The sequence below is a fragment of the Rana temporaria genome, chromosome 2 (assembly GCF_905171775.1).
Source record: "Rana temporaria chromosome 2, aRanTem1.1, whole genome shotgun sequence".
Lineage (NCBI taxonomy): Eukaryota > Metazoa > Chordata > Amphibia > Anura > Ranidae > Rana > Rana temporaria.
This window is the reverse complement of record NC_053490.1, coordinates 434349882-434376430: the sequence shown is the minus strand read 5'-3', so window position 1 is coordinate 434376430 and position 26549 is coordinate 434349882. Positions and strand designations below refer to the sequence as shown.

Genomic DNA, 26549 nt, shown 5'->3' with positions numbered 1-26549 from the left:
TAGGGCAGCACTTTGCAGGGGGCAGCATGAAAAGAGTCCCCGCTCAATTGCGCTACACTTGTGTAGCGCCAGTCTTATGAGGTGGACTGGGCCGCAAGACAAACCGGTCTGGCGCCTTGATAAAGCAGCCGCACTGCTGCCGATACAAGGGACACTGACATGGTCACTTATACCTGTCAGTTAGGTAGTAGGACTCTCCTGCAATCCTTCGCTTGTGTCAGTTGTACATATTAAGGAATCTTAATTTTATTTCTGTTGATGGATTTATTTGTTCCTGCCCCCAATCCTTCCTTTGCTCACTGCCGGGACCACATACCTCCATCACTGTGCTATATGATATCTGCTACACCATGGCATGGTTATATCTCTTAGTTCGCCATAAATTTAGCAGAACCTTGGGCCAGATTCACAAAAGAGATACGACGGCGTATCTCCTGATACGCCGTCGTATCTCTGTGATCCGCCCGTCCTAACTATGCGGCTGATTCATAGAATCAGTTACGCATAGATAGCCCTAAGATCCAACAGGTGTAATTGACTTACACCGTCGGATCTTAGGATGCAATTCTAGGCCGGCCGCTAGGTGGCGAGGCCATTGCGGTCGGCGTAGAATATGCAAATGACTAGTTACGGCGATTCACGATCGTCCGCCATGCCCGTCGATCTAAATTTACGTTGTTTCCGTAGCGATACGCGTCGTAAAGTTAGGGCTGCCTCCTAGGTGTTCTAAGCAATGTTAAGTATGGCCGTCGTTCCCGCGTCGAAATTTAAAAAAATCACGTCGTTTGCGTAAGTCGTCCGTGAATGGCGCTGGACGCCATTTACGTTAACGTCTAAACAAATGACGTCCGTGCGACGACATTTAGCGCAATGCACGTCGGGCAATGCACGACGGAGCATGCGCAGTACGTTCGGCGTGGGAACGCGCCTAATTTAAATGGTGCCCGCCCCATTTGAATTAGGCGGGCTTGCGCCAAGCGGATTTACGTTACACCGCCGCAAGTTTACAGGTAAGAGCTTTGTGAATCAGGCACTTACGCTGTAAAATTGCGGCGGTGTAACGTAAATCAGATACGTTACGCCGCCGTGGAGCAACGTAATTCTCTCTGAATCTGGCCCTTTGTGCTTAAAGTGGAACTATTTGCAACACTTTTTTTTCCATTTTGGATTGTTAATTTTTTTTTTTCATCCGTTAATTTCCCTTCTTTTTTATGCCCCATAGCCAAACAGGAAGTGAGAGGAAATCGCTGCAGATTAAGGGACACCCCCCCCCCCCCACCCCACACACACACACGGCCCTCAGAACTAATGTCCCCACTGGAAAATTTCAGGGCAGGTCTTAAACAGGAAGGGGTGTGACCTTGACAGGAAGGGGTGGGTCATATTTAAATTAGGGGTTGCATGAGTTTAGTCAGGCCTAGGGCAGCAAGTACCAAGAGCTGACATTTTAATTGACCCTGTACATTTTAAGTATAATTCTTCCTTTTAGATCTAATGATTTTATATCATGCAGAATGCAATAGAAGATCCTGGATTACACAAACGTAATCAGGAACTCCCAAAACATCCAGGTAGGCAGGAACAGGGGCTGTAATAGTGACAGTGAGATCTAGCTGTACAAGTACACTATTAAAAAAATATACACTGGAAGGCAGGTGATCACATAACTAAAAATATCACTTTCCAGTGGACGTTGTGTGTGCATTTTCTTTGTGAATGTTTTTGGGATATTTTTGAATTTTCGGTGAAGAGTTCAGGGCTAAGGTTTATGTTTGTCCAGGACACATATGTTTACTGTTTTACTTGACAAAGTATTTGTCAATTTGTTCAGCCAATCTTGTGACCTGCAAACCTTGTTACCACAAAAAAGATTACTTTACTGCAGTCTGGTTTAGCTGTACTACTTACCGAATAAATGCCCTGCTAAGGGTCTGTTCAATAATTTTTATGGGCCACAAGACACATTAACGGGGGTTCACCCGTAGAGGGCACTTTTCCCCCTTAGATTCCTGCTCGTTTTTACTAGGGGAATCGGCTATTTATTTTAAAATATGTGCAGTACTTACCCGTTTACGAGATGCATCCTCTCCGTCGCTTCCGGGTATGGGCTTCGGGAGCGGGCGTTCCTTCTTGATTGACAGTCTTCCGAGAGGCTTCCGACGGTCGCATCCATCGCGTCACGATTTTCCGAAAGAAGCCGAACGTCGGTGCGCAGGCGCAGTATAGAGCCGCACCGACGTTCGGCTTCTTTCGGCTACGAGTGACGCGATGGATGCGACCGTCGGAAGCCTCTCGGAAGACTGTCAATCAAGAAGGAACGCCCGCTCCCGAAGACCCATACCCGGAAGCGACGGAAGAAGATGCAGCTCGAAAACGGGTAAGTACTGCTCATATTTTAATACAACTAGCCGATTCCCCTAGACCAAACGAGCAGGAATCTAGGGGAAGAAATTTTTTTTTTTTACAAATGGGTGAACTCCCGCTTTAATGTGCAAAAGTTTGCAGCATTTTTTTGTAGTACACTGAAACACATATCATGTGTTGTGGTGCATTGTTGTGGTGAGTTGGGGTGCCTTCAAATTAATGTAACCACAGCACAAAAGCACATGTGCAGTGCGTTACTGCATGTTGCACAATGGCCTTATGTCAGCGATCCTTAAATGTAACGAGGTATTAATGCTGATTTCAGGTAAGGATGCTAAAGCAAGAAATAAGTGTGACCTTGTAGTGTGCCATATATGTGTAAACCACAGGACAGACTGAACAGAGTTACAAATCTTTTGACTTCTGTTCAAACACTGTCCCGATTCATGGATCAAAATGCTGCAAGTCCCGGCTGCACCAGGCTGAATTTTCGATCCATGACCAGCTTAATTCTGTTTCAGTCTGCTAGACGCTCCCTTTCTGATGCCGCGTACACACCATCACTTTATGTGATGAAAAAAAACGACACTTTCTGTGAAGTAAAAAATGACGTTTTTGAAACTTCAATTTTCAAAGACGAAGTTGCCTACACACCATCGTTTTCTCACAATGATCTTGCAAAGTGAGGTTACGTTCCACCACGTTTTACCATTGAAGCTTGCTTCATAAGTAGCTTCTGGGCATGCGTGGATGAAAAAACGTCTTAGAAAACGACGTTTTTTGCTACACACGGTCAATTTCTGTGAAGTAAAAAGTGCACTTTTGAAAAACGACACATAAAATTGAAGCATGCTTCAATTTTTTTTGGTCGTTTTTTACAAGACATAAAACGACGTTTTCCCCCACACACAGTCAATTAAAGTGACGTTTTTAAAAACGTCATTTTTTTTCATCACATAAAGTGATGGTGTGTACGCGGCATTAGGCCTTGTACACACGACCGGATCTGTCCGATGAAAATGGTCCGCGGACCGTTTTCATCGGACATGTCCGCTGGAAACATTTGATCTGATGGCTGTACACGGACAGGATACGCAGTGACATGGCCGCGACGATGACGCGGCGACGTGCGCAACCCTGGAAGGTCAATGCTTCCACGCATGCGTCGAATCACTTTGACGCATGCGAGGGCTTTCGGCCAAGCAGACATGTCCGGTGAGTCATACAGACGACCGAACATGTACGACGGACAGGCTTCCAGCGGACATGTTTCTTAGCATGCTAAGAAACATTTGTCCGCTGGAAACCTGTCCGCTCGGCCGGGAATCAGGTCCGGTCGGCCGTACAGACGACCGAACATATCCGCGGAAACTGGTCCGCGGACCAGTTTCAGCAAACATGTTCGGTCGTGTGTACGAGCCCTTAGGCCCCGTACTCACGACCAAACATGTCTGCTGAAACTGGTCCGCGGACCAGTTTCAGCAGACATGTTTGGCCGTGTGTAGTCCCGAGCGGACCATTTTCGGGGGGATCGGACAGGTTTCCAGCGGACAACTGTTTCCTGGACTTGCTTTAAAACAGTCCGCTGGAAACCTGTCCGCCCGGACATGTATGGTCGTCTGTACAGACCTACCGTACATGTCCGGCCACCCGCCATCCCTCGCATGCGTCGAATGACTTCGACGCATGCGTGGAAGCATTTTAAAGGCAGGCCGCCCACGTCGCTGCGTCATTGTCGCGGCGACACCGCGTCATCGACGCGGCGACACCGCGGACACGCCCCGCGTATTGTTTACGCGCGGACCTCTGTTCGATGGTGTGTACAGCCATCGAACAGAAGTCCCCGGGCAGACATGTCCGATGAAAACGGTCCGCGGACCGGTTTCATCAGACATGTCTGCTCGTGAGTACAAGGCCTCAGAGGAACTGCCCAGCAGCTATTGCCTGACTTTTATGTATTTGTGAATTTTATTAGTAACTTTTGTAAACTAACTTGTAGTTTATGTACAAGAATTCCTGTTTATGGATATTCTTTTTACTAATTTTATGCGATACAGTTTGCAGAACCCGTAGAAATTACCATTTAATTTCTGAAAGACCACATTATTTCCTCACTTAAGGTTTTTACGTGAACTGGTGGAATTGAAGACTTTTGCCAACTACTCCACATGTGACCGCAGTAATCTGGCTGACTGGCTGGGCAGTGTAGAGCCAAGATTTAGGCAGTACACTTACAACCTGGTCACGTGTGGCATTGACCGCAACTTTCTGCATCACGTCACTGAACAGCAACTGGAGAAGGACTGTAACGTTACTACCGGCTTCCACCGAGCCCGTATATTAAATGCAGCAAGAGGTGAGACCTTGGTTGGTAATTCTTTATTTTTTACCCGTAATAGACATATATGATCTAAATATCACATTCATGGCCCACATCCATGAATAAAAAAACTGAATAAGGGACATTCCTCTTCCTCCACTGGTCACATTTGCACCCCCTCCCATCACTGGTCACTGCTGCATCTCCCTTTTAACACTGTTGCTCACCACTGCACCCATCCTTGGCTATTGCTCACCTCTGACCTGCTGTACCCCTCTTTTACATCTGGCAAACTCTACCACTCCTGCACCCCTCTTCAATCACTGAAAGCCTCTGAATCCCTGCATCCCCTTCCTTCCACCAATCTCTTCTGCACTTCTCATCCACTGCCAATTACTGCTGCCCCCCTGCACCTTTATTCCCCCTCTGATCACCTGTTCAACCTGTACACCCCACTTCTACATGTCTTAGCTGAGTCGAGGCAGCAGACAGGACAATGTAAGATGTTGTAGTGTCTGATACAGTTAGACAACTATTCATCATAACATCCCTCTTCCTCCACTGGTCAACTCTGCACCCCTCTTTCACCACTGGTAACCTCTGCATCCTCTACACCCCTCTTTCTCTACTGCGCAACCCCAGAACCTATCACATTCCAGTGTTAACCTCTGCACCCCTGCACCCCCTTTACTCCACTGGTCGCCTCTGCATCGCTATTTCACCACAGGTCAACTTTGCACCCCCCTTTCAACACTGGTAACCTGTAAACCCCTTTTATTCCATTACCTCCACTGGTCACCTCCGCAATCTTTTTCCACCATTGTTAACATCTGTGCCCCTTTTCCTCCACTGGTCACCTCTGCATCCCCTCATTTCACTGCTTACCTCTGAAGTCCTCTTTGATCATTGTTCAACTCTTTCCACCATTGGTCATCTTTGCACTCCCTTCCACAACTGATCACCCCTACATCCCTATTCCACCACTGGTTACCTCTGACCTCCTTCACCCTTCTTCCATCTCTGGTAAGCTCTGCATCCCCAACACCCCTCTATCTCCACTTGTCATCTTTATACTCCTCCTCTGTATTCCCTCCCCTATACTTCCATTGATCACCTCTGCCCACCTTCTTCCACCTCTGGTAACCTTTGCATCCCCAACACCTCTCTACCTTCACTGTTCATCTCTGTACTCCTCTTCCACCATTGGTCAGTTTTGAATTCCCTCATCCTCTGCCCCCCTGTGCCCCTCTTTCAGCACTGGTCACCTCTGCAACTTTAGGGGAAGGCTATTTCTCTTACTTGGTGAATGTTGAAGCCCTATTTTTGCCCTGCTTTGCCACAGCTTCTGTAACTGGAGTTGGGATGTTACTGATAATAATACATGCTGATATTACTAATCTATAGCTCTAAAAATATAAAAGCTGGAAGCCTGCTTATGAAAGGTTCCACCAACATAGTTATTTTATTAGTTATCACAGCCAGTAACCAAAGTAGGATTAGGAAAGTAGTAGTTAGTCACATTCAACTGTACATGGCCTGTAATGTTGACATCTTTCAGCTGGTAAAGGGCCGAGGTTTCCTGGATTTGATTTACCAAGGGTTCAGCAAATCTTGTTCAAAAATTGCAGAACTCAAACTCAGAGGCAAAACCCAAAGGTTTTTGGGCTAACAGCCAAACTATTGTATAAAAAAGGCATGGGATGCTGGGCACATAGGGAACAAAATGCTTGGGCTTGCGGAACAATACGATTTTCACGAACAGTCTCAATGACAGTGTGCACTAACGGAGCATATTTGGCTGTGGAATTGTTTTTTTTTCTTTTATAGTTGGCTTGTCTTAAATACAGGAGCAGCACCCCAATCAGATTCTTTCAGTTTAACAAAAGAAAAAGCTTGTTTTCAGGCAGCTTTAGAAGTGACACCTGCTTTTTCCATCAAGTGGTAATAGACCGGCTTTGACTGGCAGAAATTGGCCAGTAATTCACTGAAGCTGTCCTTGTTCTTGCCTATGCAAAACTGTGCTGCCACTTCCCCATTTTAACCACTTCCTTACTGGGCACTTAAACCCCTTCCTGACCAGAGGACTTTTTGCGATTCGGCACTGCGTCGCTTTAACTGACAATTGCGCGGTCGTGCGACGTGGCTCGAAAACAAAATTAACGTCCTTTTTTCCCCACAAATAGAGCTTTCTTTTGGTGGTATTTGATCACCTCTGCGGTTTTTATTTTTTGCGCTATAAACAAAAATAGAGCGACAATTTTGAAAAAAAAAAAATATTTTTACTTGTTGCTATAATAAATAGCTCAATTTTTTTTTTTTACGTTTTTTTTTATCCTCAGTCTAGGCCGATACGTATTCTACATATTTTTAGTAAAAAAAAAAAAAAAAAATCGCAATAAGCGACTGGTTTGCGCAAAAGTTATAGCGCCTACAAAATAAGGGACAGAATTATTATTATTATTTTTTTTTTTTTACTAGAAATGGCGGCGATCTGCGATTTTTATTGGGACTGCGACGTTATGGCGGACACATCGGACACTTTTGACACGTTTTTGGCGCCATTCACATTTATACTGCAATCAGTGCTATAAATATGCACTAATTACTGTATAAATTTTTTTTTTACTAGAAATGGCGGCGATCTGCGATTTTTATTGGGACTGCAACGTTATGGCGGACACATCGGACACTTTTGACACATTTTTGGCGCCATTCACATTTATACTGCAATCAGTGCTATAAATATGCACTAATTACTGTATAAATGTGACTGGCAGGGAAGGGGTTAACACTAGGGGGTGAGGAAGGGGTTAAATGTGTATCCTAATTAGTGTTCTAACTGTGGGGGAGGGGGGGTGACTGGGGGGGTGACCGATCTGTGTCCCTATGTACAAGAGACACAGATCCGTCTCCTCTCTCCCCTGACAGCACCGCTGTCTGCGAGAGCCGGGAATGAGAGATGATCTCATATGTAAACATATGAGATCATCTCTCATTGGCCGCACAGATCGCCTAGGAAACGGCCGCTCCGATTGGCCGTTCACGGCGATCTGTGACTGGCTGTGTCCAAGGGACACGGCCAGCACAGCAGTTCCCCGCTGCGCGCTCGGGAGCGCGCGCGGGGAACGCGAAAAGGGGCGGCCGTAAAAACACGGCCTCCCAGAGAAGTAGAGCCACCCGGCGGCCGTATATAGTCGTACGGCCGTCGGGAAGTGGTTAATCAAGGTCTCATTAACAATTTTAAGACTGTAGAAGATAGGGCAGTTTAACCACTTCCAGACCTTAGGTGTTTTTCAGATTTGGTGTTTGTAAGACTAAAACATTTTTTTCTGCTAGAAAATTACTTAAAACCCCCAAACATTATATATATTTTTTTTCTAACACCCTAGAGAATAAAATAGTGGTCATTGCAATAATTTTTGTCACACCGTATTTGCGCAGCGGTCTTACAAGCGCACTTTTTTTGGAAAAAATTCACTTTTTTGAATTAAAAAATAAGACAACAATAAATTTGGCCCAATTTTTTTACATATTGTGAAAGATAATGTTATGCCGAGTAAAATGATACCCAACATGTCACGCTTAAAAATTGCGCCCGCTCGTGGCATGGCGTCAAACTTTTACCCTTAAAAATCTTGATAGGCGACGTTTAAAAAATTCTATAGGTTGCATTTTTTGAGCTACAGAGTAGCTCTAGGGCTAGAATTATTTCTCTCGCTCTAACGATCGCGGCGATACCTCACTTGTGTGATTTGAACACCGTTTTCATATGCGGGCGCTACTCGCGTATGCGTTCGCTTCTGTGCGCGAGCTCGTCGGGACGGGGCGCTTTAAAACATTTTTTTTTGTTTTCTTATTTATTTTTATTTATTTTATTACTTTTTACACTGAAAAAAAAAAAAATTGATCACTTTTATTCCTATTATAAGGAATGTAAACATCCCTTATAATAAAAAAAGCATGACAGGTCCTCTTAAATATGAGATCTGGGGTCAAAAAGACCTCACATCTCATAATTAGACTAAAATGCAAGAAAAAATGAAACTGTCATTTTTTCAAATGACAAAAAAAAAAAAATGTTTCTTTAAGAGGCTGGGCGGGACTGACGTTTTGACGTCACTTCCGCCCAGCAGAGCTATGGGGACGGGCGAAGGAGATTTTTCCTTCAGTCTCGTCCCCAGTCACCAGCCGAACGGTCCCGATCTGCTCCGCCGCTACCGACGGCTCCGGTAAGCGGCGGAGGGCGCGGAAGAGCGGCGGGAGGGGCCCTCTCCCGCCACCGATAATGGCGATCTCGCGGCGAATCCGCCGCGGAGACCGCCGTTATCGTGTACCGGACCGCGCACACTAAAGATCGATACCTCGGTTGTGGCAGCAGCTGCTGCCGTTACCGAGATATCAATCTTTAAAAATAGGACGTACATCGTCGTGCGCAGGTCTGGAAGTGGTTAAAATTGACCATATTTTTTATTCAGAGGGACGTGGCTGAAATTTACTAGCGAAAAAGAGTACAAACAGGGGTTTTACTGCAGCAACTGAGAATCCGTAGGTGATACAGTAGTGTAAAATTGTCCGGCAACAGGTCAATTTTAAATAGCAAGCCTAGGTCCAAATTTACTGGAGACAAAGAGCACAGGCAGATGTTGTATTACAAGAATTAAAGATACAACAGAAGTGTAGTAGTGTCAGGGCCGGCCTTTGGGGTGTGCGAGCTGTGCGGCCGCACAGGGCGCCATGGGCAACAAGGGCGCCGTACGGTCATCACAGCTTGCAGAATGTGAGTCGCAGTCAGTTACTCACATGATCATCACAGGAGTCCGACTCCTACGAGTCCCAGCAGCAGGCGCTGCCAGGTCCCCCTGCCCTGGGACTGGATGAAGAGCAACGCATTGGCTGCGGCACCTGAAAAAAAATGGCTGCTGCCGGCCCCGACAGGCACACTGCTCGGGAAAGCCCGAAAACGTTCAGCTATTCTCGGGCAGACGGCGCATGTGCAGTGGCGTCTAAGTGCAGGGCGGCGACATTTTTAAATGCAAAGCCGCACCGTCCACCGAAAGGGAAGTCACACTGAGCCCCTGGCCCTGCATGCATCTACTTTTTCAGATTTTTATAGCCAGCCTACACACAGAAGGGGGAGGAGGATATAAGGGACTTAACATAAGAAAAAAAAAAAGAAGTAAAATACAATTATTATTTGTTACAAATATTCTTTTCCTCCTTGAGTATGTTTAGGTGACCAGGGGAAGAGGGGTGAAGATGGGGGGGGCGTCACAGGATTAGCTCGCACAGGGCGCCTGAACACCTAAGGCTGGCCCTGAGTAGTGTAAAATCGGCCAGCAGCAAGACTAGGCCCAAATTTGCTATAAACAAAGAACATGGACTGGGGTTTTACAACAAGAATGACATTAGTCTTTTATGGGGATAATGGGTGCAGTGAATGTGAGTGATATAACATGGGGTGCTTTAGGCGCGCACACACACACACACTTTCAGGCTGAACTGAAGTCATTTTTGAATTGGAATAATTGGAGTTTATTCAACCTTACCAACTATGTAAGGTATGTAGTGCTGCAAACAAAGGGCAGCTCCAACAACAGATGGTCAGTGACAAGTAAATTCTTTGCTTTCAGCTCCCCAAACTTAAAAAATCAACATAAAATAAAAAATAACCACAACAAAAAAGCTTGCTATGGATGGGACAACAGCTAAAAGCTCCCACTGATCTCAAATCAACCATACAATAAAATTAAATAAAAAAAAAAGCTCCCAGTAATAAGAACAAAAAGCGGCAAACGGTTGATTACACACAGTAATAGGCCTATCTGTGAAAGATTGAGTAATGGTATGGACTTGAGACCAAAAGGAGTCTGGGGCAGGGCAGGTAGTGTACCTGGCCTGTGTCCACAGCGCCAACAGAGATTTGGGATGGAGGGATACATGACATGGAGTACCTTGGAGGTGGAGTATTAGCAGGTGACAATCTTGTACCCACATTCTTGTTACTGGTTATTAATTCAGAATATTTGTATGACAGACAGAAAATTTTGGTTCGTTCTTTCAGGGCAATCATGAGTCTTTTTCCCAGTTCCCACCTCCTTTAAAGTGAGGGAGTTGGCTTAACCAAACGAAGCTTTATTGGCCCTTCTAAGCCCTCTTGCCATAGTTCATAGACCATGCAGTGCATTATGGTTTTAAAAAAACTCTACTTAATGAATCTGTGCAAAAAAATGCCAGGATCACGAATCTCAAAGCTGCATGATTCTCCTGGAACCTTTTTGCAGCTTAACAAAGCCACTTTTTCAGTTCTAATGAGTGTCAGGAATATTTTCAAGCATTTTACATGGGTGTCTGTAAATGCTGGGGTTATGTTCCTTGGTGGAAAACAAGACAAACATAGAGGGCCAGATTCACGTAGAATCGCGGCGGCGTAACGTATCGTAGATACGTTACACCGCTGCAAGTTTTCATCGCAAGTGCCTGATTCACAAAGCACTTGCGATGAAAACTACGCCCGCGGCCTCTGGCGCAAGGCGGGCCAATTCAAATGGGCGTGTGCCATTTAAATTAGGCGCGCTCCCGTGCCAGACCTACTGCGCATGCTCCGTTTCGCAATTCCTGTCGTGCTTTGCATGCCGTGACGTAATTGTTTCGAACGGCGACGCGCGTAGCGTACTTCCGTATTCCCGGACGTGTTACGCAAACGACGTTAAATTTTAAATTTCGACGCGGGAACGACGGCCATACTTTAGACAGCAATACGATTGCTTACTAAACTTAGGGCACCCAAAACGACGACTAAATTTGCGACCGGAAACTAGACTAACGAACGCTAGACTAGCGGACGTAGCGAACGCGAAAATCCATCGTGGATTGCCGTAACTCCTAATTTGCATACCCGGCGCTGGTTTACGCCGCAAACTCCCCCCAGCGGCGGCCGCGGTACTGCATCCTAAGATCCGACAGTGTAAAACAATTACACCTGTTGGATCTTATGGATATCTATGCGTAACTGATTCTATGAATCAGTCGCATAGATAGAAACAGAGATACGACGGCGTATCAGGAGATACGCAGTCGTATCCCCTTTGTGAATCTGGCCCAGAAAGTGTAGCGCATATACAAAAATAAACGTAAATATAAAAATCACCCAGTTGAATAAATGAATTAATAAAACACATCAATAAACATAATCAAAAATTGTGTGAATAAATTTCAATCATAAAAAATATGTAAGAACACTATAAAGTGTGTGTAAAGTCCTCAGTGAAAATAATATGGATCCAAGAAAAAAGTTCAAAGTGAGAACAAGTGACGTTACTCCCAATACTCGAAAATAATGTGCAATAAAGAAGTCCACCACCGATCATTGAAGGGGAAGCTTACCAGAAATACTGTACCCTAATGGACATACGTCCAGAGGGTCAGTAAAGCAGAATGTAAACCACTGTTGAGCCTGGATCGTCAGCTGCAATCACCACTAGAACAACTTGTACATCAATCCAAAAGGAAAACCAGGAGGGCGATAAGGATGAGTAGGTACTTCCAGGAGGTGCCCAATTGGGGCCAAAAATGTATACCAATGGATGGAGGTGTTGGAAAAGAGGAGAAGAGCACATAGCGTAATACGGAATAGGTACCAATGTTTAATGTAGGTAAGAACACTTACATTCCAAAAAGATGAACAACGCTTTTCAAATATACAAAATGGCAGCGGTAGGGTATGTTCCTGGCATTTGTTACAACTATTATAAAAATGTGCTTCATATACAGATTTGTAGATTCTCTTTCTAGGGGTTGTTTGTATGTCAGACAGTGTAATCAGCATCTTTGCTGAATGACTAATGAGATAAAACAGCCATTTCTATGCAGCACTACTAAGCATGCACTACACATGTTCATGTAACAAACTGATATTGATAAACATTTACATTAAGATGGGCATATTCATACCCTCAAACTTGTCACAGTGTCACCTGCATGTTCACATGGGTTAGGTGTTAGTGTTCCCAGCATACCAGCACAAAGAGATTTCAAGTAAGGGGTGGCCAGTTGTGGATAAATATTAAAGGAAAGCTTTGTAACCTATATGCATTTCCAGACTTTGAAGGGATTTGGAGGGTAGGGGATTATCGCGGTGCCAAAATAGAAACCAGACATATACTTTATTTATCAAAAATAAGAAATTTTATTAGATTTACAAAAGGATAAAATCGGGTTCAAAGAGACAATAGAACAAGACAAATCTTGGGAGCAGTGCATAGAGATATAGTTGCGGATCAAGTCTACCCTACTAGTTTCGCCAGTCAATGGCTTCGTCAGGGGATTTAAGACTAGATCATCTCAGTAAAAGGCTCTAAAGAGATAGAACAAAAAGAGATTTAACAATTTCATAAATTTCATGAATTACAATAAAAACCATAAATTTATTCACATAAATAGTTCAAATTATAGATTTTACTGTAATTCATGGAATTGATGAAATTGTTAAATCTCTTTTTGTTCTATCTCTTTAGAGCCTTTTACTGAGATGATCTAGTCTTAAATCCCCTGACGAAGCCATTGACTGGCGAAACTAGTAGGGTAGACTTGATCCGCAACTATATCTCTATGCACTGCTCCCACGATTTGTCTTGTTCTATTGTCTCTTTGAACCCCTACCCTCCAAATCCCTTCATTTAACCAAACCAGGGATGAGGTGCCATATCTTTACGAGGACTTTCGATCATCACTAACCTCTCACATTTCCAGACTTTATTTTTAACCATGAAGTAGATTGTGCATAAACTGTATAATGTGCTGTGTATGGCTGGATATGTAGCGCTGTTAAATAATGTGTCCTTCTTGCCCACGACAGAGATGCTGCACTCACCCCTTCCATGCAGTGTGGGTAAATCAAGTTATGATGGCCCTGATGTCTTTATCAGTTATCGAAGGAGCACTGGATCACAGTTGGCCAGGTGTGTTAAAAATGCTAGGATTACTATCTCTGTGTTTTTGTGACTGATATTGCTTTTGCATTAAATTGGTTGTAAAGGTAAAAGGTTTCTTACCTTATTGATATCTCTGCATTAAGGTAATAAAACCTTTCAATGTCAGCTCCCACCAGCCCCCCAAATACTTACCTGAGCCCTCTCTCAACCCAGCGTTGTGCCCATCTGCAGCAGCACTGCTCTTCTCTCCCCTCTTCTCACAGGAGGCTTGGCAGCAGCGGTAGCCATTGGCCTGTAGGCAGAGAATGGGGGTGGGGCCGAGCCTTACTGTGTGTGCCTGTATAGACTTACAAAAGCCTGCCTCAGGATCCAGTCTGCTCGAGTGCCCCCAAAGCAAGCAGCTTGCTATGGAAAAAAGGAGGCGCCAATACCACTGGTGGGGAACCTCAGGAGAGGAGGATCGGCCTGCTCTGTGCAAAACCACAGCACAGAGCAGGTAAGTATGTCATTTTTTTATTAAACCTTTACAATCACTTTAATTTCACATGTCCATTATCATGTCCATTATCATGGACAGTGTAGAGCAGGGCTGCCCTCGAAGGGCCGTACAGAGTGCAGGTTCAGGAGTGCGCTATGTACAGAGTGCAGGGCTTGGGGATGGATTACATACAAAGTGTAGGGTTCAGGACTGTATTACAAACGGACTGTAGAGTTCAGGAATACGCAACTTACAGAGCATAGAGTGCAGAGTTCAGGAATGAGCAACAGACAGAGTGCCAAGTTCACTGGTTTACAGAGGGCAGAGTTCAGGAGTACATGGTGTGCAGAGTTCAGGAGAACTTGGCGTATAGAGTGCAGAGTTCAGGAGTACACAGCATGAATAGTTCAGGAGTACGTGGCGTATAGAGTGCAGAGTTCAGAAGTACAGGGTGTGCATAGTTCAGGAGTATGTTGTGTACAGAGTGCATAGTTGAGAAGTATGCAGTGTGCATAGTTCAGGAGTATGTTGTGTACATGGGGCCAGATCCACAAAAGGGATACGCCGGCGTATCTACTGATACGCCGTCGTATCCCTGTTTCTATCTATGAGACTGATATTGGGGAAGGTAGTGCTGCGCTATTGGGTAGTGGATGGACGGGTGAATGGACAGGTGAGGAAGGGGAATGGAAGATGGTATAACTGTGACAGTATAACCAAAATAGCGTAAAAGTCAAAGTGAAAATGATCAGTGAACAATAACAGTGCTAATGCAAATCATATAACTCCACAGGTTCCTCTTGGTGCGATGAAATACACTACAAATAAAGTGATAAAAGGTGCAAAATAATGTGTGTAACACAACACCCAAATAAAATGGGTAATAAAAAATAAGCTAGTGATAAACAGTCCATAAACAGGGTTTGAGAAATGTCAGCAAAAATATAAATAATATTTTAAAAGTCCAAAAGTAAGACAAAGTGCTGGTGTAGGTCCGCAATGTGAAGTGAAGAGGGGATGGATATCCAGTGATTCTTTTACAGTGAATGAGGATATCCCCTTACCTTACTGCTGTAAGGTAACAGCATATAAATCCAACCACATTGAATGGTTATCCGAATGGGCTCTGATCCAGAGAAGACAGGTCCTCCTTGGAAGTCTCGTCCCAGATTGATCAGTGTCTCGCCCCAGAGAAATAAAGCATCGATAGTGTAATACCGTTTTCTAAAACTTTAATTCTCATAAGCAATAAACGAAGGTACTCACACAGTTTAAAATACAATTAGGCATGTAAAAAGAGGGGCAGTCTATCGCCAGCGTCACCTCCAGTACCTCTCAGTGGACTCATGCGCATTCGTCACTATCATGTGACTTCCCACCTGATGAAGTCACATGATAGTGACGAATGCGCATGAGTCCACTGAGAGGTACCGGAGGTGACGCTGGCGACAGACTGCCCCTCTTTTTACATGCCTAATTGTATTTTAAACTGTGTGAGTACCTTCGTTTATTGCTTATGAGAATTAAAGTTTTAGAAAACGGTATTACACTATCGATGCTTTATTTCTCTGGGGCGAGACACTGATCAATCTGGGACGAGATTTCCAAGGAGGACCTGTCTTCTCTGGATCAGAGCCCATTCGGATAACCATTCAATGTGGTTGGATTTATATGCTGTTACCTTACAGCAGTAAGGTAAGGGGATATCCTCATTCACTGTAAAAGAATCACTGGATATCCATCCCCTCTTCACTTCACATTGCGGACCTACACCAGCACTTTGTCTTACTTTTGGACTTTTAAAATATTATTTATATTTTTGCTGACATTTCTCAAACCCTGTTTATGGACTGTTTATCACTATTTTTTATTACCCATCACAGTTATTTGGGTGTTGTGTTACACACATTATTTTGCACCTTTTATCACTTTATTTGTAGTGTATTTCATCGCACCAAGAGGAACCTGTGGAGTTATATGATTTGCATTAGCACTGTTATTGTTCACTGATCATTTTCACTTTGACTTTTATGCTATTTTGGTTATACTGTCACAGTTATACCATCTTCCATTCCCCTTCCTCACCTGTCCATTCACCCGTCCATCCACTACCCAATAGCGCAGCACTACCTTCCCCAATATCACTACGTATGGTTTGATACACCTTTCAGTGCCGCAGCTGTACCCCCCCCCCCCCCCCCCCCCTGATAAGCGCGGTAATACCCATTTTTTCAATATCTATGAGACTGATTCACAGAATCAGTTACGCATAGATATTCCTAAGATCCGGCAGGTGTAATAGTTTTACACTGTCGGATCTTAGGATGCAGTACCTCGGCCGCCGCTGGGGGCATTTCTCATCGAAATTCCGCGTCGGGTATGCAAATTAGCACTTACGGAGATCCACGAAGCGGTTTCCCTTCGTGAAGTCTCCGTAAGTTGTTCGTTTGCAAACGCAAAATTAGGGCTACTTTTACAAAGTGTAAAGTTAGTACACCATGTAAAAGTAGACCCTTCTTTCCCGCGACGCTGTAAAAAAATTTTTTTTCCCGCCGCATCTCTTTTTTTTCCCGACGCAACTTTTTTTACCCGGCGCGATTCACAAAACTTGGCGTAACGTAACTTCGCGCAAAGCACGTCGGAAAAATCGCGTCGGGAGCATGCGCAGTACGTCCGGCGCGGGAGCGCGCCTAATTTAAATGGGACTCGCCCCATTAGATTGGGCCCGCCTTGCGCCGGACGAATTTAAGTTACACCGCTGAAAATTTCTAGGTAAGTGCTTTGTGGACCGGGCACTTAGGTAGATATTTTGCGGCGGTGTGACTTAAATAGGAAAAGTTAAGTTACGGCCGCTCGTTGTGGATCTGGCCCAGAGTGCATAGTTCAGAAGTACGCGGGGGGGGATAGTTCAGGAATATGTTGTGTACAGAGTACAGAGTTCAGAAGTACAGGGTGTGCATAGTTCAGGAGTACGTGGCGTACAGAGTGCAGAGTTTAGAAGTACACGGTGTGCATAGTTCAGGAGTATGTGGTGTACAGAGTTCAGGAATACGCAGCTTGCAGAGTTAAAGTGGAACTTCACTCTTCCAATCAACATAGATTATTTTAACCCTCATGCTGCTAGCATTAGTAAATAGATAGAAATGTATATAATATTTACTTGTTTTAAAAAAAAATTTTACATTTCTTCAGTTACTTCCTAGTTTCTTGCCTAGGCAAATTATGTCATACATTCCAGGAGTCTTCAGGAGGTGAGGAGGGACTTTCTTAGCCGAGCACCCTCTACTGCATGCATGCTTGAGCTAAAAGCAAATGTATTCCAGCAAGTAAATGCTACATGAATCATTTGCCCTCATCCAAGATGGCCACGTCCAGAAATGCTAGGGGGTTGTTTTTTAAGGGTTTTTCTCAACAAATCATTGATTGATGGGGGAGTTTGCTTGGAATATTAAAAATGAATTAAATAGTGTTTTTGGCTTGTGGTGCTCAGATGCAGATCCCCTTTAAAGGGGTATGAGTTTTTTTTCCCCCCGCTTCCCCTCTCTCTCCTCCTCTTCCCATCTTTGCCTTTTCTTTCTCTTTATTTCTCTTTCTACCATTCTTCATTGTACTAGACTTTCTCTTTAAAAAAAACTGTAAGATAAGGGATCCTCATCTATGTTTATATGTTTAGGTCACGGGACAGAAATGTTGAAAGAATTTTTGTACAATGTAAAATGCTGCTGGTGTTCATTTGCACTCAATATTCCTCACATAGTTATTTTACATTCACCCTGTGTACATTGGTATACTGCTATTTTTTGTACTGGTCTTGTTCTATTGTTTGTTTGACTTGGACATGCCTTTTCAGATGAAAATTTTATATTTGAAAAAAAAAAGTATACAGCAGGGTTGAGGAGTGCTCTACATACAGAGTGCATGGTTTAGGGGTGTGCTATGCACAAAGCGCAGAGCTATCTTATACAGGCTGTCCACACCTCACTTCCACCCCTCCTTCTTGACTCTGACCTCTGCACCACTGTCACGTACCTGGTTGGAGGCCAAAATGCCAAGAGGGCTCCCCTTGAGGCTGAGTGCAGTACACCTCTGAGGTTGGGTACAGAGGGTGTAGTGCCCAGAGAAGCACAGGTTGCCAGATGGATCCAGGAGAGAAGAGCTGGTGAGTGCCTGAAGAATACTGGAGAATACAGGAAACACTGCTGGGCTGCAGTCTCAAGGAGTCCTCGGTAACACTTGGCAAGGTGTGCACAAGGAGCAACAGTGGAAGCCGGCTGGGAATCAAACACTGTGGATCCAGGCAGGAGATGCAGGTTGCAGGAATGGAGACAAGCCAAAGGTCTGGTATTGGAAAACAGGCAGGAACAGATAACTGAAGCAAAGTCCGTGAAACAAGCCGAGATCAGGTGCTGGAGAAGGTAACAAGTCAGTAAAGCAAGCCAGGGGGTCAAACCAGGAGAGCGGATCAGACAGGTCAGGAACAAGCCCGGTCACAACAGGAAATCCAAACAGCAGTAGTACAGAGGCTCAGGAACTCAGGAAGGCTGACGACAATCCAGCAATTTGGATCAGACAGTGGCAGCCTTTTATAGGCCAGCAGGAGGATCCACCTGTCACATGATGTACCTATGGCTCCCATTTTTTCTACTGGCAAGATTGCCAGTACTTCTTCTATGGCCATTTCCCTGACAATAGGCCATCAGGAGGATCCACCTGTCATATGATGTGCCTATGGCGCCCATTTCTTCTACTGGCAAGATTGCCAGTACTTCTTCTACGGCCATTTCCCTGACAACCACTTTCCTCTACCTCTGCACACATCTCCATCCACAGCTCTTATCTCTCCTTTCCCCCAAAAGCTTCCTTGCATCTCACTTACCCGGCTTGGCTCTAGTACCTCCTGCGGACTAGATCCTTTCTCTCCCACTTAGGCCTCGTACACACGACAGAGATTCTCGGCAGAATTCGCAGAGAAACTCGGTCAAAACCCGGATTCTGCCGAGAATCTCTGTCGTCTGTACAGTTTTGGCTCGATGGAGCCGCCGAGGAACTCGACGAGAAAATAGAGAACATGTTCTCTATTTTCTCGTTGTCCTCGTTCTTCTATGGGAGAAGCCGGCCCGCCGAGCTCCTCGGCGGCTTCATCCCAAAACTCGACGAGGAACTCGACATGCCAAGCACGTCAAGTTCCTCTGTCGTGTGTACGGGGCCTCACAGAGAGATCATTGTTCGGCATCTGTCCTCGCTGCAATCCACCTGTGGGCATGTGGGCTGTAATCTGTGAGAGCTGCGAGACCCTGGGGGGGAGCCATTCTTAAACACAGAAGGATTCTTTGGGCCAGATCCACATAGATCGGCACCAGCGCAGCGTATCTAAGATACGCTACGCCACCGTAACTTACTTGGCTTTGTTTCAAATCCACAACGAATTTGCACCGTAAGTTACGGTGGCGTAGTGTATCTCTGGCGGCGGAATTCAAATCGGCGATTAGGGGGCGTGATTAATTTAAATGAAGCGTGTCCCTGCGCCGAATGAACTGCGCATGCTCCGTTTCGAAATCTCCCGCCGTGCATTGCGTGAAATGACATCGCAAGGACGTAATTTTTTAAACTTAGACGTGACTTACGTCCATCCAGATTCACAGACGACTTACGCAAAAAAAAAAAAAATCAAATTTCGACGTGGGAACGACGGCCATACTTAACATGGCAAGTCTAACTATACGCCGCAAAATACCAGCTTTAACTATACGCCGGAAAAAGCCGACTAGAGACGACGTAAGAGAATGCGACGGCCGCGCGTACGTTCGTGGATCGTCGGAAATAGCTAATTTGCATACCTGACGAGGAAAACGACGCGAACTCCACCCAGCGGACGCCAAAGTATTGCATCTACGATCCGAAGGCGTACGAAGCCGTATGCCTGCCGGATCAAACCCAGATGCCGTTGTATCTTGGTTTGAGGATTCAAACTAAAGATACGACGCGGGAAATTTGAAAGTACGCCGGCGTATCAGTAGATACGCCGGCGTACTCTCACTGTGGATCTGGCCCTCTATTACAAGTGATAGTAGTAAGTGGGGAGCGAAAGGCGAGAGCCAGGGATGGCGGAACCGCTGGAAAAAGCCCTGGGTGCGAGGGCCACATGAAATGGCCTGGCGGGCCAGTGGTTTAGTAGTGAGAACTGTGGTCTGGCAGCACATGGGTTTCTGTATTCAGTTATCACCGGGAATTGTGTATATTCTGTAATTCTCTAATTCTAGAATGTAGAGCCGGAAACTCGTCCTTCCGAAGAAATCACTTTATTTCTATTGTATATACAGAATTTGCTTTGATAATTATAACGGTGACATGAGATACATTTTTGAGGGTGAGGGACTGATGTGAATGGTTCCTTGTATTCTGATAATTGCAGCTAAATGTGTGTTTTAGTAACTCATGAAATAACTTTCTGTATTCTTTCAGCCTTCTGAAGGTACATTTATATCTACATGGCTTCAGTGCGTTTATTGATGTGGAAAAGCTGGAGGCAGGGAAGTTTGAGGACAAACTGATTCAGAGCGTGGTCAGCGCAAGAAACTTTGTCTTGGTTCTTTCATCTGGTTCTCTGGACAAGTGCATGGGGGACAATGACTGCAAAGACTGGGTGCATAAGGTTAGTGATTGAATAGCTGTGATCTCTCTGATGATCCCCAAAGTGGATCTTCAGCCAAACCTTTCTCAATGAAGGCTTGTAAATTTCGTAGTGTTTTTATTGCCCTTTGCTCTGTGTTCCCATAGAGGAGAGTTCACCTTACTTTCTGTCTCAGTGACACAGAAAAGTGCTGAAAAAAATCTCTTAAACAGCAACACAGCAGCAATAAGAGCACTTTTTGTGACCGATTTCCATGTGTGTCTGATAGCTGTCACTGGTTTCTACTCTTTGCAGGAGATTGTCACAGCATTAGACTGTGGTAAGAACATTGTGCCAGTTACCGATCACTTTGAATGGCCAAACCCAATAAGTCTCCCTGAGGACATGAGAGCAGTGCTAAAATTTAATGGCATCAAGTAAGTTTTACTTTTTACAGCATGTATCAATAGCAGAATCTATATACAGTAGTTAACAGCAGATAATACAGGCTTGATTCAAGTTGTTCTTGTGCATTAGACATTTGTGATAAAAATTTGGACAAAATATATGTTATTTGGAGATTTGGATGTATCCAAATTTCTGAATGACAATGGTAACGAATTTCAATTAAACGAAATATCGCAATGAAATAACAAATTATCCAAATTCAAAAATGAATTTAAAAGGAACACTAAAGAGAATTTTTTTTTTTTAAATAAAAAACATGTTATACTTACCTCCACTGGGGTCCCTCAGCGTCTGTCTCAGTTCCCCCCCCCCGCAAGAACTTTCCACCTTAATGCAAGCTCTCTCGCATGGTGGTAAGTTCTTGCGGTCACGCTCCTGTGATACAGCCGGCAGCTATAGCCACTCACTGTATCACTCGGCCCCGCTCCCGGCACGTTGCGTCATTGGATATGATTGACAGCAGTGCGAGCCAATGGCTGCGCTGCTTTCAATCAACCAATGAATGAGTCGAGAAGCCGACCGAGAAGCCAGCGCGTTCACGGCGTGGGACTTTCAAAGGGGTCAGGTAAGTAAATGGGGGCTCGGGGGGGGGGGGGGGGCATTAATGCTCGGATGTTTTTTCACCTTAATGCATAGAATGTATTAAGGTGAAAAAAACATGTACAATAAATACAGTATAAAAATGAATAGGATGATTACTATTTATGCTGCTTTATAAAATAGAATAGAAAACATTGAATAGAATAAAATAGAACAGAATAGGAAAAAAAAAGAATAGATTAAAACTGAATAGAATAGAAAAAAAATACAATATAAAATAATAGAATAAAACAGAATAGAATATAACAGAATATAATAAAATATAATTAAACAGAATATAATAGAAAATACAAGAAAAGAAGGGAATAGGATAGAATATAAAGTAATAAAATAAAATAGAAAAAAATAGACTAGAAAATAATATAATTTTAATTCAGTTCAGAATAAATTAGAATATAATAAAATATAACCAATATAGACATCTTAGGACATTTGGTTTCAATGGTGTTTATTAAAGAATTTTCAAGTTTACAGGATTATACGTTACATTCATAAAATTTGTTTAACAGTGACAGTAGCCCCGCAGGAGATACATATTATCTAAGGACATTTGAATAAAATAGAACTGAAAAACAGAATAGATTAGAATAGAATAAAATAGACCAAATATAGCTGTCTTCCTGAAATACAAAAATAACGAATATATTACCAAATTCAAATATATGAAACAAATTCTGATAATGAATCATTCTAACATAACAAATATGATGAAATTAAATGATTTAATTAACAAATGAATCAGAAACAAAACAAAAATCTTTCCGTCATGCAAACCACTAGTGTGCATGTAAAATGCTAGGTAATGCACATTTGTAGGTGAAAATGGGCCCACTTGACTTGTATAAAATAGACATGTGTGAACAGGCTCTTGAACAGCTTGACAAACAGGGAATAATATCTAGTGACAGGTGTCAGTATAATAGTTAAAGTGGTTGTTAACCCACTTCTATCAAATCTTCTTATCCCTTCTGTACCTTAATAACATGTGTCCCTGCGCCTGTGCTGGTATAAGCAGGGAGAGGAGGGGAGTGGGGAGGAGGACAGAGGAGACACAGGAGAGCTGCAGATAGCAAGCTGCGAATGACGGAATCACGCAAACAGACCACAATGTCAGGACTCAGCAGCAATGATTATTGTGGTCTGTTTGTAGAGGGGAGGGTATAGCCAGGCAGGATCAACCAGATTTTTTAGGGTATACAGGGGGCCAAATGACAAAGCACAAGCACTGTGCTGTATAACATGCTTTAAAGGAACGGTATATGTTTTGTTTTTTTGGGTTAACAAATGCTTTAAGATGCCATATATGAGACCATAAGTGTAACAAATTTGGGTAAAGCAAATTTTGGTTTAGAAAACACTTTAGAAACTTTTTCTCAAATAACTTTTTATTGAAAATAGTTGCTTACAGCATACAAAAGCATGCGATATAGCATAAAGGAAGATGTACAAAAAGGGACACAAACCAGCATACGTCACAGACCTTCCGGTAATAAAAAGAGTATGGTTTGTCAGTACACTAATAAGCAATAGTAAGCACATATCCAAAGTCAAGTTTGTTAACTCACTTTAGAAACTTTTACATGTTCAGACATGGCATTATTCTGTTCACATTATTCTGTGCTCAAAAATCATGTCAATGTGTCTAATTATCTTATTACCAGATGGTCTCATGAATACCAGGATGCAACCATTGAAAAGATTATTCGCTTCTTGCAAGGTCGCTCCTCTCGGGATTCCTCTGTTGGCTCTGAAAGTCTAGATGGTACTCCACCTCTTGGTGAGAAGTAGAACATGCAATGAGAAGCCAAACTCCAGACAAGTGATACCTGTAGACATTCCTGTTCCTGTCCCTGGCCTAACCATGCTGTGCTCTGGAGTAACGTCTACTGTTCTTCAAGCTTTCAACTCCTCCAGCTTGGTCTTTTCCCTCCAGCACCTTGAGATTTCTCAGGAGAACCAACAGAACTTTCCGTAATGATAAATGGGATCAATCTGTAGCAATAGTGCACTAGGGTTACATAGATTACTCTTAAAGGTAACATTTTACTCAATCACCGGTGGCCAAAAAGCAGGGTTACTCTTCAAATGCATCTGTTCATTAAGCTTGATTCCTCTTGCAGACAGAACTTCAAAAGACAGTCAGCACTGGCTGTTATCAGGATCTTACCCAAACACCTTTTAGTATTTCACAGACAACTGCCAAGCGGTTATTAAATCAGGATGTGCAGATCCTTCCCGGTAGTGCTACCAATAACGGAATCATAAGATGTTATTCAAAGTCTGGAACAAAATAAGTGACATATACAGCACTATCAGTGAGATTATAGGATCTCCAGCTCTCTGTAATACATGGCTTGCCTTTCATTCTTTATGTCTATATATTAAAGCCACCCTCATTTACACTATACCTCCATATTACTACCGCTCCAATCTAACCCTGAATCGGCTATTTACATTTTAATTATCAGATGTGTACCTTATATTTGAGCCTTGGTTCCGGTCTGCCCCCCTCGGGTTTTAGACGGGTTTTCTGGCGTTTCCTGCGCTGCGCTGTGCCTGCTGGGAGCTATTCTCAGAGCTCATAATATTCTGCTGTTATGAAACATCGCGCGACTTCATTTTGGAGGAAGTGACGCCGATGTAAACAAAGGAAGGGGCGGGCGTTTTAAACGTCTCCATTGCAGCCCAGATACTGTTACACGAGGCTCTGTTATCATCACAACGGGGCGGGAACTTTTCATTCATACGCCTGCCGTTGCGATGACAACAGAGACGCTCACGCCGCCGGGCACATTCGCCAGTGTGCATGCACAAGATCGAGTGGTGGATGCTGGGACAGCATCCACCGCAAATAGGAAGTAGCTCCTTGTTGGATTCGAGCGCCCAAAGCCAAGATGGCCACGGGACGCAAAGGAGAATAAAAGTTTTTATTATGGCTGAAATAACAGCGGAGGGGCGGACGAAAACCGGAAACGTGAGTTTAGCACAGCAGTGCTAATAACATTTTAATTTGCAATAAAAAAAAAAACGATTAAGCCGCGGGAGATCCGCTTTAAGCTAATATATAGCAAAATATTTAAGAAGATTCCTATTATAAATCTTGTAGACTTGATCAGTATAATAAAAAAGAAAAGCTATGTATATAATCAAAGACATTATTCAGTGATGTTTCTCTACCAAATGTAATTTTCCTGTTGGACCAACATATAATGGAGGAACTGCAGGCAAATAGCAAAGTTTAGTGTTGAAATACACCATTCCTATGCAAATTTTGCAGCTTCCCGTGTCATGTGCCTGGTCATTGCACGGTAAATCAGCATTATTATACTCATGCAGCTCAGAAGATAGCAGGCATGCGGTGCTTCTGTATTGAATTGGGAATCTGTTGGATTATCTTACTTTGTAAGGTGGCCGAGGTTTATGAAGCAGGCAGTTGAGATCACCAAAACCTCTGAACTTCCACGTCCCTTTGCATTTCTATTGTCTACCCAGGGGCAGCGTCACTGTCCAATAGGAAAGCATGGGGGTGGGAGGAGTTGGGTTGGTTATTGATTAAGAAGCTGTAAGGTCAATATTTTCATAATAGAAGATCAGGACTTTGGTGATCCATGGACACTGGAAGGTAAACTGTGCTGGCGAGCGGGCACCTGAAAGTGCCTGCTTTATAGACATGGAAGCCAACTTCCAAAAAGTAAGATGACAAAATCAGATGTGTTCCTGCAAGGCTTTAAGGGTAACAAGATCAAGATTTTGTGTCTCAAATGAAAGAGGAGGCATTAAAAACTTTCAGATATCGCCGCCTTTCAAAAAACAGCATACCGGAGTTGAGTTTTATAGACTAGCTCAAACAGTGAGTCTAATTGGAACCACCTTACAGACACCTCTTATGGGACTCCTATGGCCAATTGTGTATTTTGGTTTTGTGCTGCCCTAGGCAAGACTAAACTCAGGCACCCCCCTATATAAATTTGTCCCACCCCTTCTGTCCATTGACACCCGCCACCATCCAGTCCGCCAAAAACAGACAGATGGGGGATGTATTCCCCATCTATCTGGCGGATTGGATGGCAGTCAAATGGAAATAGACAGGCGGTTTGTTTCCATCTGACCACCCCATAGAGGAGAGTGGGCAGTGTCTGTGTCCGCTCTGCATAGCGGACAGATCGCCTGAGCAGGCGGATCAGATTTACGGAGCTTACTATGTCTTTTCTTTTTTCTTACTTTATTTATTTTTTGTACAGGTACGATTTTATTTTTTACATTTTATATTATTTATTGTTTTTTTTATTTTATTTTATTTTTTGGGGGCTTTGGAGAGACATCAGGGGTATAAACATACTTATAATGTCTCTTTTTTGAGACAGAAAGGGACTAAAGACAGTCCTTTTCTCTGCAGAATGAGCTGCACTGTGGATGAATGAGATAGGAGTCTGTATAGGGAGAGACTCCTATTCATTCATAAAATTAAATATAGTAAACAGTGTTTACAATATTTCATTCACAAACTGACAAATAGTAAGCACAGGTTTCTGTTTAATGAATACAGAAGCAATCAGTACTGTGATCACTATCTGTATTCTTTCAGGAAAGGAAGGAGGCTGTTAAACACATTGGCCAGCAGCTTCAGGCGAGGGGGAGCCCAGCACTCACTGAGGGGGGGTTCACTGAAAGGGGGGGTCGGATAAGTAGGGGGGTCTGTTTGGCCAAACAAATACCTCTGTGGCTGCCCTGCAGCTCCCAAAGTTGATGGGAGAGCAGAGGAGGGAAGCCAACAGCTGC

At 43.8% G+C, this 26549-nt stretch overlaps 1 protein-coding gene across 2 annotated transcripts in view; it reads left to right on the top strand.

Annotated features, from left to right (window-relative positions):
* SARM1 (sterile alpha and TIR motif containing 1) overlaps positions 1-24255 on the top strand; it is a 75651-nt gene extending 51396 nt beyond the window's left edge. For both annotated transcript variants that reach the window (XM_040338352.1, XM_040338351.1), the window contains exons 6-10: positions 4485-4720; positions 13539-13641; positions 20555-20744; positions 21018-21139; positions 23432-24255. In XM_040338352.1, the coding sequence (XP_040194286.1) occupies positions 4485-4720; positions 13539-13641; positions 20555-20744; positions 21018-21139; positions 23432-23558 (778 nt within the window). In that variant the 3' untranslated portion in view covers positions 23559-24255. The remainder of the gene's footprint in view (positions 1-4484; positions 4721-13538; positions 13642-20554; positions 20745-21017; positions 21140-23431) is intronic.
* The last annotated feature ends 2294 nt before the right edge of the window (positions 24256-26549 follow it).